Consider the following 14,116-nt stretch of genomic DNA (forward strand, 5'->3'; position numbering starts at 1 on the left):
TCATAGCTTTCCTCCCTCAAAAACAAAGAAAAAGTCTTCTCATCAATCACGACCTCGACGAAATCCGGAACTGAGAACCCAATATTGACTTTCAACTAGATTCTTGTGAAATCATAACAAGATTTTGAAGCTGTGTTCGCGTCGATGCACACGAATGAACCGATACCCTCAGCCAACGCCACAAAGAAATCGAAAACCTTGATCCACACTGACCTGCTCGAATCTATATCAGATTCCTCCCATTTTCTGATTTCACTGAACCATCCTTTCCACCAAGTTTCACCCTCGCCGATTAAGTCCTCAATAAAACCCTCCTCCGATTCTTGAAGCAAACAACGATTACCCCCCAGCGGAGTTACTTTTATAACAAACAGTCCTTCCAATTCAAACTGAGTTTGAATAGAATACGCCAAACCCGGAATCAGAACATTGCCGACATACACTTTAGCCAATCTCGCCTTGGTTTCTGCCTTAGATTTGAAATTCAGAACACACTTCTCCTCCTTCATCTTGGAATTCTCGGTTACCTGTGCATATGACCTGCCATCTCTTCTGAAACCTCCACTGTTCAGATCAGAAGCTTTGAAATGCCTTCCCTGCTGAAGCTTCACTGTCTCTAAACCTGCCCCTGTGTGAGATTTACCACTGAACCCTGTCGTCTCGCCCCGCTGAAACCTCGGAATGTTGGCATGAATTTTCTTCCCTAAAATGACGATATTATCTAGCCTCACGGCCAATATTCTCACATCCTCCTCTTCGAAGAATCTCGCGAACCCAAACCTTTTCCCAACCGAATTCCTCCTTGGAGCTATAGACACTTCTAACACTTTGCCCACACAACCAACCAACTCGAAAAGAGCCTTAGCATTGTAGGAATCAGGAAATTCAGAGAAATAAACCGAAGAAACCACCAAGGACTGAAGCCGAGTGTTTGCGTTTCTCCCCCCAAACGGGAATGTGTCCCATTTGTGTTTCAAAAACCTAAACGCCCCCTTCCTCCTAACCTCCTCCCAACCACCTTGCCGAAAACCACCGCGCCTGTTGAACAAAAGAAAGAAGAAAGAAAGATACGGAAGAAAAGGAACCAAGGAATTCTCACGAGCCTGACAAGGTCCCTGTTTCGAAAAACAGGAATTTAAACCAAAATCCTGACTGTGAATACTGTAACATCCGTAATTTTCCTTAATTTAATTTAATTCGGATTTAAATTATTTTATTGGAATTATTTGGCATTTCTCTAAAAATTATGGAAAATAATAGAGTTGGGCCGATGTAGTGTTAGTAAAAGGAGGGGTGTTAGTCACAAGGCCTTTTTACTAAATTATATTATTTTTCATAAAAGAAGGAAAAGGATGAAATTAGAGAAAGAACGTGAAAAGAGCAGAAGAGGAGAATAGAGGAAGAACGTGAAAGTGCAGAAGCAGAGAAAGAGGAAGAGATCAAGAATTTGGCTAAGGTAAGGGGGGACTTATCTGATTATCATCTATTATCGGGTTAGGGGTTGATAATACTGAATAGATGTAGAATTCGGGTCGATTGAGTCATATGATAGGTTTAGGTATTGAGTCAAATTGTGTGATGTTTGATCCTTATGTTTGAATCCATGATATCTATGTTGTTATGGTCTCAATTGATGTGTGATTGATGTATTATGAGGTGTTTTTCGTGTTGTTTGAGCATTCTATTTCCCTAGGTTCGTACTGGTATGAATTGGGAGAGTTTGGAATGTGTAGAATGCTGTTTTCTGCAGGTTGGGGTTTCTGAAATCGCCGGTTCGCTCCGCGTGCATAGGGTTGGCGCCGCGAACAGGTGGGCAGAATGCCAGGAAGTTGTGATACGCACAGGTCGCGCCGCGTACCCGTGTTGGCGCCGCGAAGGCGTAACTTTTCCTCGCTTCGCGCCGCGTGCAGATGTTTGCGCCGCGAATAGCTTGGCAGAGAGCCAAGGATTCTTGGAACGCTCAATTCGCGCCGCGAAACTGAGATGGCGCCGCGTGCTGTTGATGTTTTGAGATATTTTTAAAAGTTCAAAGATGCATAACTTTTTAACCGTTGGTCCATTTGATGCGCCGTTTCGAGCTCAACGAACCTTATAGAATAATCTATATGATGATGATTGATTGGTTTTTAGAATGATGAAAATACATGTATGCTATTCTTATTTGAGTATGATGATTGGTGCAAATACGTGTATGTTTTGTATATGATGATGATGGAATTGTGATTGAATGATGTTAATATATATGAACATACTTGAATGATGATGATGATGATGATGATGGTATAAGTATGTTGTATATGTTGCATTCATTCATGTTCATTGATGATACTGTATCCATGAGGGTGTGTTGGATCAGTAAAGGGCATGATTCCCATTGTGTGGAATCTGTGCTGGCAGGGCCGTATCTTGGATGATGTTGGATCGGTCATGGGTTATTCCCATTTGATGATGTTGGTACCATATGCATAGTGTCAGTTCATACATATGCATAATTTATAACATGATTGGATGTATTCCAGTGTTGTAAATGTTGATGATGTGTTGATTGTTGTTTGACTTGTTTTGAATGTCTGTTTATGAAACAATTGGGTGAATGTTGCAACTGTGATGTGTTATTGCTTTATAACTTTATAACATTTGTTAATTATGATGAGACTCACCCTTACATGTTGTCATTTTCAGATTGAGGATAGCGGCTGTTCGACTCGGTGAGGATTAGCTCATGAGTCAGTGTTTTAGTAGCGTCAGGTGTCATGCTCTGATAGTTGTAACACTGGGGACGCGATTGTTTAGAGTTTATGATTTTGACTCTAGTTATGTTTGATGTTTTGAAGGATAAGTTTCAAAGATGTTAAACTTAGTCCGTTTTGATAAATTTCCGCTGTGTTAACATGAAACGTTTTAATTTATGATGATTACCTCAGTGAATGCATGACATAACTGAATGATGTTTATTTATTATGAATTGTGGCACCCTTATTTCATGTACTCTGAATAATTGTTTTAAATTTCCGCGGGGGTTAGTAAGGGGTGTTACAAATACCCTAAGAACCAGATCCACCGTAGAAAACCTAGAAACGAGGCCTTCAGAACCCGAAGGGGCTCGCCGGAGCACCCAAGAAACTCATCGCCAAAGTCCTCCTAAGTTTTAAATCAAAAACAAAACTCCCTGCGTTCTAGTTAAAAGAAAGAATAATTAATTGTTTTAAATTACATGATTAATTTTAAATAGTTGTTATTCGGTTCGATTATGTTTAATAGTCGCGCTGATTAATAATATTTCTTCGGATTAAAAATATTCAAATTGATATTAATAATTGGATATAATTTTATATGCACACTTAAGGTTTAATTCGTTAATTGTTTTAATCGAATCAATTGATTACGATGATTAGCGACAAAAATTAATTTTTGTCAAGCTAATTTATATTAGGGTCGATTTATTAATTTTTTTAATAAAATTAATTGATTATGATGATTAATAATCAATTATTCAAATTTCCTTTAATTTATTTAATTTATTTAAACTGGTTCTATTTACTAAAGGTTTTAATCAATTCAATTGGTTACGATATTTAGTAATTCTTTACTAATTTGTTAATTATGTTGATCAAATCAATTGATCAACGCGATTAATAAAATTTCAAAATATTAAAAAGGGTTGTATGCCATATATTAAACTTTTAACATCTTCACAAACTGCGAATTACACAAAACTGCGACAATTACCAAACTGCATACGGTAATTTAAAATACACTTTAACATACTAATTTCAAATGCATACAACCTCTAAAAAACACCAACATATCCCGAACTACGTAAACTCTGATCCTTCATAAGGAGGTATGTAGGCACTTGGAAACAAGGCGAGTCCCCTTCCCCAAAACTTCAATAGGTTTAAGGTTTGCCCTATTTAACTTTCTGTCACCTTTCTTTATTAGCCATAAACCATTACCTTAGACAAAACCTTAGGAAAGGGTTAAGGGTGCCTAACACCTTCCCTTGACCTGATTATAATAACTTATCTAGATCTCTAAACTTCGTAGGGTTTCCTATTCGCCCTGGCAGAATAGGTGGCGACTCTAAAATCTAAATTTTTTGGGTAGATTGCTGCACGTAGTTGACATACCAGCACACAAATATTTTCTTAATAGGGTTGGTTCCCACCTATGATGCTTAATATTCAACCCACCCAACCAATCATTTTCTTGGAGATTAAATTTTTCTATGAATGAACACCATTTTTGTAAAAAACTAGTTATGAATGTACATAGACTGCTGCTTTCATTACATACTTGATCCGTTTGTATTCACTATATCTGCTAAGCTTTTCGGGATTTTTTTTCATTATATGCCATAAACACCACCTCAATAAGTTGTAGGCAAGACTAACTCAATATCATTTTTCATAGCCTTATATTGATCGGTCACAATACCTGAAGGTGTTTTTTCTAGAATGCAACGAAGCCATGACTTGAAAAGCCACACAAAAGAATCTGTATCTTCACCTAATAGCAATCCGCAACCAAGTAATGTTGATTGACCATGGTGATTCACCATACAAATGCAGCAAAAGGCATGTCATACTTGTTAGTCAAGTATGTTGTGTCAAAAGTTACAACATCGCCAAAATATTCGTAAGCGACTATACTTCTTGCATCAGCCCAAAATACATTCCTCACATGAAAATTATCATCCAAATCTATGTTATAGAAGAAATTTGTATTTTGTTCCCTCAGAAGCACTCTAGTGAAGACAAATTTTCCATCGTATCAACTTACCTAGCTAATATGGTTAATTTGATATTCTCATTTGCCACCAGAAGAATGTTGATTCCTCCCCCTCATCTGGAGAAGTTGAACTCCTTCAAAGATCTTGGTTTTCTCTAAATAACTTTTACAAGATAGAATCCTGTTTAGTGTTAAATTATCTTAAAGAGAGGTGATTTCTAATCTTAGTAAAAAATTGTGTCTCTTGTGTGGGTCTTTAGTTGAGAGACTATATCATCTTTTAATCACCTGTGAAAGAGTCGTGTTTGTTTGGTATATAGTTTTTAAGTGGTTGGGATGACAAATTGTTATCCCCATGGACCCAGGTGTCTTTTATGAGTCCTTTCTTTATTTAGGTAGGACTTATTAAATATAGGGGTGCATATCTTTATTTATGGTTTTGCACGTTGTGTCGTGGTATATTTGGAAAGCCCATAATCACTACGCCAAATTTAAGTTTTAGCAGCACACCTACTAAAGCGCTTCTAGTAAAAAGCGCTGTTATAGGTTGCACTAAAAACAAAATAAAGAAACACGCTAAAAAAGCGCTCTTAAAGGGGGGGGGGTAATGAAAGCGCTTTTCAAAAGCGCTCTTATATGGGGGGGGGGCTATGAAAGCGCTTTCTAAAAGCGCTCTTAAAGGGGGGGGGGGGTATGACAGCGCTTTTCAAAAGCGCTCTTATAGGGGTCTTATAGTGGGGGATATGAAAGCGCTTTTGAAAGCGCTCTTAAAGGGGGGGTTACAAAAGCGCTTTCTAAGAGAAAGCGCTGGCATAGGTGGCCCTTCTAAAGCGCTTTTCAGAAGCGCCCTCGTAGGTGTTTTAAAATAAAACAAATTAAACTTGCCCCAATTAATTTCAGAAGCGCTTCTCAGTATCTTTCTCTTCTTCTCCTCGCGAACAAACACCCAGAATCCCTAAATCTCAGATTCTTCCCTAAATCAATTTCAGTTCCTCCGTCCTCCGTCTCCGCCGCCGTTTCCGCCTCCGTCTCCGCCTCCGTTCGCCGTTTCCGCCTCCGTCCGTTCTCCGTTCTCCCTCCGTTCTCCGTTCTCCCTGCATCCCTTTAGGTAATTTCTAAGTTTTTGAATATGCTGTATGTGGGTTGCTATATGTTCTTATTCATACTGCTATATGTTTTTGAATATGCTTATGAGAATTTGTTTGGAATTTTATATGGAACATTTAGAATCTTTAGAACTGACATTTAGAACAACACTGACATTTGGAACAACACTGAGTTTTGGTGGAAAGATTGAGGAAATTCTGAAATTCTGGGGAGTTTCATAGTTATGGTGAATTGATGAAATTGGATGATCATGTTTTGTGTTGTTGTTTGGATAATCATGGTAGAATTATGATTTAGTAAATCTTACATGTATGATTATGAGTTTTGAATCTTCCTTATTAGTTTTATGAGAGTTTAGGTGGTTTGAGTTGTGACATAAAACTAAGATTCAATGATGAATTGGAGTAAAATTAGAAGATGGAAATATGGTGTTTTGATAGTTAAAACATGTGTATAACTTGTTCCATGAATGGTGATAGATCAAAATTAGGAAATAATTAGGGGTCATTCTTATGCCATAATATTGGCGTAGCTTTTTGTTTGTTGGTTGTTGTGGTTTGTTGAATTGGAGTAAAATTAGAAGATGGAAATATGGTTGTTGTATCATTAAAAAAACCACTTTTAATGATACAAAGAAATTTATAAAAAAAACAAAAGCTATAACAAACGGTTGCTATAGTAATAGAAATTAAGAGTTGCATTTTAAACTTTTTGCTTCTTAAGAGAAATAACACCCTCTTATTTTCCAAAAATACTTGAATTCATCCTTTTAAAATGTTAAAACTTGACACTTTTTGTTTTCTTTAAAAATGAATAATTTTATTGCATGCACTTTAGTTCATTTTAATAAAAAATATATATACATGTGTTTCTCTATTTTTTTTTTGGTTACATGTGTTTCTCTATTTTTATTTATAATATAAGGAACATGTGTTTCTCTATTTTTTGGTTCAAATTTGCTTTCATAAAAAATGTTTGAATTTTAATATAAAAAGAAATTTCACTTTTTAAATTTATAGTTTGTTATTTTCTTCTTTTTAAATTTTAATATCAATTTAGTGTCTCTCAACCAATTTTTTGGTTTGTGGACTTATATTACCTTGAAATAAGGTAATGTCTTCTTTAAGAAATCAGGTATTCTGATTAGGTATTCTATTATGATGATAGCTATTTATTATCTTGACAGAATTCCTTAGTACCTGATAGAGAAACCAAGAAGCATTTGTTTAGCTTAATTAAGTCATGGATAAGACATGGATGAGATCAAACCGATTGTCGAAAGAGTACGAGAAAGGGGTATGGAAATTCGTTGAGTTTGCGGTTGCGCACTCCGAAGACCCGCTTCGAATGCCGTGTCCTTGCTTGGGTTGCTGTTATGGGGATAAGGTTGACGGGAAACAGTTGGGATCCCATTTACTACGGTTTGGAATTGATAGAAGTTATACATGTTGGACAATGCATGGTGAGAAAAGTAACGGGAATGCTGGGTCGAGTTGTAATAGGAAGTATGCTTCAAACGACGATTGCACAGACACATACGATTGCGATCGAGTCGAAGAGATTGCAGAAGCGCTTGAAGAAGATCTTGCGGATTGTCCCAAAATGTTTGAGAGGTTGGTAAGCGATGCAGAGAAACCGTTGTATGATGGTTGTTCAAAATTCACAAGATTGTCTGCGGTGTTAAAGTTGTACAACTTAAAGGCGGACAATGGATGGTCGGATAAAAGTTTCACAGAGTTATTAGCCCTTATGAAAGATATGCTACCAGAGGATAATGTTCTTCCCAATCGAACGTATGAAGCCAAAAAGATGTTGTCCTCTATTGGCATGAGCTATGATAAGATACATGCATGTCCAAACGATTGCGTTTTGTTTCGAAACGAGTATGCAGCGTTGAATGAGTGTCCTAAATGTGGTGCCCCTCGATATAAGAAAAAGTTGTCTCCTGCTAAAGTCTTATGGTATTTTCCTATAATTCCGAGATTTAGACGCATGTATCGTAGTGAGACCGATTCAAGACACTTGACTTGGCATGCAGATGAAAGAATTATTGATGGAAAGTTGCGGATACTTTGTATTGAGGTTTATGAAAGAAATCCTTCAGGCAAATCAATTAGAGATTCCGCTCACGGTATGAATTTATAACTTAAGATAATTTCATATAATTTATTACATTTAACTAAATGTATCATTCATATTTTGTTTTTGTTTTGTAGTACCTTGACGAATTCCGTACCGCTGGATACCCGAAACTTAAGTTGGAAGAAATAAAAGAGGATTTGTGTCATTTTTATATTAAGCGCTTTTTCATGTAGGATTTGTGTCGAATTGAAGTACTATAATATTATTGATGTTGTAATGATGTATATATATAATTTTGGATATTATAATGGTATTATATTAGTATATATATATATATTGTCTTACTGATGGCTGAAATAATATCGTCGAAAATAAATTACAGGTCGAAAATATTACAGGCTGAAAACATATTACAGGTCGAAAATATTACAGGTCGACTGGGAGGATTAAATTACAGGCTGCACATTAAAATACCTCATTTAGCTACTAAAGCGCTTTTTAAAAAGCGCTCTTAAAGGCCCACATACTAAAGCGCTTCTTTTTAAAAGAGCTGCCAAACATTAATAAAAAAGCAAAAAAAAAAAAAAAAGCAACATACTAAAGCGCTTTTGTAAAAGCGCTCTTATAGGGGGGGCTATCAGAGCGCTTTTTCTGGAAAAAGTGCTCTTAAAGCCCACCCTATAAGAGCGCTTTTACAAAAGCGCTTTAGTATGTTGCGTTTTTTTTTTTATTTTTTACTCTCACAGGGGGGCCTATCACAGCGCTTTTCTGGAAAAAGCGCACTTAAAGGGGGCCTACCAGAGCGCTTTTTCCTGAAAAGCGCTCTTAAAGGGGGGCCTACAAGAGCGCTTTTTCCAGAAAAGCGCTCTTATAGGGGGGGCCTACCAGAGCGCTTTTAAAAGCGCTTTCGTAGCCTATGCCAGCGCTGGCTTTGGCAGCGCTTTAAAGCGCTGTTAAAGGCCAAAAAAAGCGCTTTTAAAAGCCTTGCGCGTTGTAGTGAATGATGTCATAGTTAAAAGAGTCATTTTTTTTTTTAGTGAAAGATAGGTAGGAGAAAAGTTTCTTTTTGGCATGTAAATGATTTTTGGGTAGGTTTGGGGTGAACTCTTACATCTTCACGAATTGTCTTAGGAATATTATTATCTACTTGCACCTATAAAAAATCGAGTGTTCGTCTTATTTTAAAGTTTAGTGTAATTTTTTTTGTTCTCTTTTAAAGAGACCTGATCTGTCGATGGTAGATTTGGTAGGTTTGAGATCTAACTTGTGAGTAGTGAGGCGATTTTTTTTAATAGATGTGGTCTATTTTCGGATGGTACCTTTCACATTAGTGTGGATTTACTATTTGTTTAATTTATTGTTAAATATTGTATCTCTATGTTTTATCTCACGTTCTGCTGTATCTCTATTTTGTGACTATTCGTTTAATTTACTGTTAAATATTGTATCTCTTTGTGTAATATTTCTCTTTTACTTTGGTGTTTTTCTTTCTTTTTAATATATTCTATTTGCCATTAAAAATAAAATTTTTAAAACAAAATATAAATACCTGTCTTTAATTTTTTATTCAAAATATTCAATAAAAGTATGTCAAGCTATTCTAAAAACCAACTTCTATAATGATATTTGAATAATATTGACAGAATTAAGTAATTTATTAAATGTCATAAACCCTTGTATTTATGTCTTTATTTTATTTCTGGTAAATATCTTTATTATATTATATTACAATTTTTTTTTTAAGTTTTATCAGATAATCATGCACTTGTAAATTTTAACTAATGTACTATAAATTTTTTAACTTATGTAGCCTATTAAAATAAATTGTTATACTAATGTACTATAAAAATCTAAAAAATAAAAATAAATAAATTCCTATTAGATTATCTGTACGTGCATCTAAAGAGAGTAAAAGCACTTGATTTGGTAAGCTTAACATATATTAAATGTCTTATATTTAATTACTTATATTAAATTACTTATATTTGGTAAACTTAACAAATTAAATGTCATAAAAGCAAAAAAGAATTTTTGAATAGGATGTGATAAAAGCACTTGATTTTTTAAATCATGCATAAATGGAATAATGATAAAGTATTTTGGAGCACAAAAATGCCAGTTGTAAATTATTCACAGTACCATCTAGAAACAATACCAAATGATCTATATGTACAAAATAAATTACAACAGATTCATCAGAACAATCTAATATAACTTCTTTTTTTTTCTTTTCATTGTCCTCTTCGTCACAACTATGGGTAGAACAAAGGTGAAACTCGCTTTCATTGAGAATGATGCTGCAAGGAAATCAACATATAAGAAAAGGAAGAATGGTTTATTGAAGAAAGTTGATGAACTAAGCACTCTTTGTGGAATTGAAGCTTGTGCCATAATTTTTAGTCCGTATGATCCTCAACCTGAGATTTGGCCATCCCCATTAGGAGTCCAAAAGGTTCTCTCCAAATTCATGACAGTGCCTGAATTTGAGAAAAGCAAAAAAATGGTGAATCCCGAGATTTTCTTGAAACAAAGGGTTATGAAGGTTAAAGAGAAACTAAACAAGCAAAGGAGAGAGAATTGGGAGAAGGAGATGACTATGCTCATGTTTCAATGTCTCAATGCAGCGAAAATTGTGGACAACAATATCGCAGAGACTGATTTGAAAAATCTATCTTGGATGATTGACAAGAATTTGAAACATATCTGTAGAAGGTTGGAGGGAGAGGATAGTTGCATTATTAATAGTCAAGATCAGCTTGAAATGGCATTGGCAGCACTACCACCACCAACAACATCCCAGAATGAAACACTTGAAATGAATAATGCTGACACTATCACAATGAATGATCATGGGGAGGAAGCAATATTGTTTGGTAATGATGCTCAAATTCAAAATGAATTTTGGAGTAATCTTTTACCTTAGAATGAATTTATCTGTGTTTTGCATGTATTGAGATGAATATGTCCCATATTTTGATTGTAAGATGAGTTGTTTTATTGTTGTTTTATCTTTGGGGTATGTGAAGACACTATCGCAGGTTTTTATGGTGTAATATCTTCACATCTTTTCTCGGAAAATTCTTTTGCACACAACTAATCATAAAATTTTAATTAATTAAAATATAAATTTAACATTTTCTCTATTTTTCATAATCACAACCACCAAATAAATCTAATTAACAAAGAAATTAAAATTTAAATAAATTAATATTATGTAATATTTTTGACAATTATTTCTACAACTAACATATATAAGTTATTAATAGTTAACATTTATCAATATAATAAAGATGATTTATCTCAAAAACTAAGCCACGCTAAAAGATATTTAAACATAATATTTTTTTTCATTTTCACAATATAGTTAAAAACCATTTCCAACATTATGTAATATATCATACTATATTTTTTGTTATCTAATGGGACATATAAAATATAAAATGAAACTAAAACTAACAAAATAAAAAGGAGAGGAAGATAGATCTTTTACTGATACTCAATTTATTCAAAATGTGATATAAATTACATCATAGCTAGATCCATTTATATAGGATACAAAACTTATAAGTTAAGAAAGTAAATGGCGGTGATGTGCGGTGTAAAATTGCTAGCTGTATTCTAAATTCATTTCTTACTAATTAAGAATATGCCACCTCCTTAATTAGTTGTCCAGCACTAATCTTTCTTAATCATGAAGAATATTGTCCTATATTTCCACAACCTTCTTGATTTAATTATTCAAAATTGCCTCCCTTAAATCAAGCTTTAATCATTCCAAGCATTTTCTTCAACTTGTAAAATAACTCAATCTTCAAAGGTTTCGTAAATATATCAGCAATTTGTTCTTCAGTGGGACAGTACTCGATCACCACTTCTTTCTCAGCTATCAACTCTCTTATCTTATGGAACTGAATATCAATATGCTTGGAACGTCCATGAAAAACTGGATTCTTACTCAGTACAATTGCAGACTTATTGTCGCAATATATCTTTGTAGGACTATTCTGTTTCTGATGTATCACTTCTAAAATTCTTCTTATCCATACTGTTTGAGTAGCACAACTGGTTGCTGCAATATATTCAGCTTCAGCAGTAGAAAGTGCAGCAACTGGTTGTTTCTTTGAAGACCATGAAATTGCACCCAAATGAAATGCGTACCCCGACGTGCTTTTTCTTGTTTCTATATCTCCAGCCCAATCACTATCTGTGTATCCAACAAGCTCCACTTCATTATTACTAGCATAAAAAATTCCATCAGTCAGTGTACCTTTGATATATCGCAGAATCCTCTTAGCTCCTTGCAAATGGCTAGCTAACACATGGTTCTTCCATGAATCTGCTTAGCAATCCAACTCCATATACTATATCTGGTCTTGTCGCAGTCAGATATCTTAGGCTTCCGATCAAACTTTTATATTGGGTTGAGTCTACCCTCTTTCCATCATTTTCTGTTGTCAACTTCAACTTTTCTTCAACAGGTGTGTAGACTGGCTTTGAATGCTCCATCTTGAACTTCTTCAGAATATCACTTGCATACTTCTTTTGAGAAATGAAAATTCCTTCATCTTGTTGGACAACCTCAATGCCAAGGAAATAAGACATTAGGCCCAAATCTGTCATTTCAAAATGTCGAATCATAGCCTCCTTGAATTTTGTAATCATCTCTGAATTATTTCCATTGAAAATCAGGTCATCAACATATATGCACACAATAAGGACACCAGGATCAATGTATTTGATATATAGCGTGTGCTCGTGAGGACATCTCTAAAAACCATTCTTCACAAAATAAGAATCAATCCTGTTATACCAAGCTCTTGGCGCCTGCTTCAAGCCACATAATGCTTTCTTCAATCTATAGACTTTTTCTTCCTTTCCTTTTACTACATATCCGGCAGGCTGCTCAACATACACTTCTTCTTCCAGATTTCCATTAAGAAATGCAGACTTAACATCCATTTGATGTATTTTCCAACTATTTTGAGCTGATATCGAATAAGCATTCTAATTGTATCTAACCTTGCAACAGGAGCAAATACCTCAAAGTAATCAATATCTGGTTTTTGTTTGTATCCTTTTGCCACCAACCTTGCTTTATACGGATCAATCTCACCATTGGGTTTGTACTTTGTCTTGTACACCCACTTCACTCCTATAGCTTTCTTGTCTGCTGGTAACTCTGTCAGCTCCCATGTTTGATTCTTCTCAATTGCATTGATTTCTTCATTCATGGCTTTTCTTCAATTTTCATCATCAGCTGCTTCTTCAAAAGTAAATGGCTCACAATCTGCAAATAAAGCAAAGTTGATAATCTCCTCATCAGATGGGTCATTATCATTACCCAAAACACAATCTTGCAATCTGGCTGGTAATCTACGTAGCCTTTGTTGTCTGTTGGATGTTTTTGGCTCATCAGGCATTGTTTGTTGTCTGTTGGATGTCTCTGGCTCATCAGGTGTTAGATTATATTCATTCATCTCTTCGTAATCATTTGAAGTTACTATTGGATCTTTTTGTGACTTTGAGGACCAATCCCACAGTCCTCCTTCATCAAAAGTCACATCTCGACTAATAATCACCTTCTTTATCTCTGGATTGTAAAGCTTATAGGCCTTTGAGTTTGAACTATAACCAACAAAAATACATCTTTCTCCTTTGTCATCTAACTTCTTTCTCAATTGATCTGGTACATGAGCATATGAAATACATCCAAAAACTCTAAGGTGTCGAATTGAAGGTCTTCTTCCACTCCACGCTTCTTCGGGAGTCTTTTGTTGAACACTTTTTGGTGGACACCTGTTTAAAATATAAACTGCAGTAGCAACAGCTTCTGCCCAAAATTCCTTAGGCATTTGTTTATCCTTCAACATGCATCTCACCATATCCATGATCGTTCTATTCTTTCTTTCAGCAACTCCATTCTGTTGAGGTGTGTACCTTGTTGTTAATTGATGCTCAATTCCATGTTGTTCAAAGAAACTTGTACCAGCGAGGTATTCTTGGCCTCTGTCTGTTCTCAATGCTTTGATTCTACAACCACTTTGTTTTTCTACAAATGCCTTGAATGTCTTGAAGGCATCACATGCTTCTGATTTTTGTTTCAAGAAATACATCCAAGTCTTTCCACTAAAATCATTAATAAAAGTAATAAAGTACTTACACCCACCTGGTGTTGGTATTTCCACTGAACACAAAT

General features: G+C 35.1%; 1 protein-coding gene across 1 annotated transcript; it reads left to right on the forward strand.

The window, feature by feature from the left end:
- The first annotated feature begins 10,135 nt into the window (after positions 1–10,135).
- LOC131636399 (agamous-like MADS-box protein AGL80) lies at positions 10,136–10,880 on the forward strand. The gene has a single exon (XM_058907003.1). The coding sequence runs from the start codon at positions 10,175–10,177 to the stop codon at positions 10,841–10,843; it is 669 nt and encodes a 222-aa protein (XP_058762986.1). The 5' UTR covers positions 10,136–10,174; the 3' UTR covers positions 10,844–10,880.
- Positions 10,881–14,116: the final 3,236 nt, after the last annotated feature.

This window comes from Vicia villosa, unplaced genomic scaffold, assembly GCF_029867415.1.
Source record: "Vicia villosa cultivar HV-30 ecotype Madison, WI unplaced genomic scaffold, Vvil1.0 ctg.001710F_1_1, whole genome shotgun sequence".
NCBI classification, from domain to species: domain Eukaryota; kingdom Viridiplantae; phylum Streptophyta; class Magnoliopsida; order Fabales; family Fabaceae; genus Vicia; species Vicia villosa.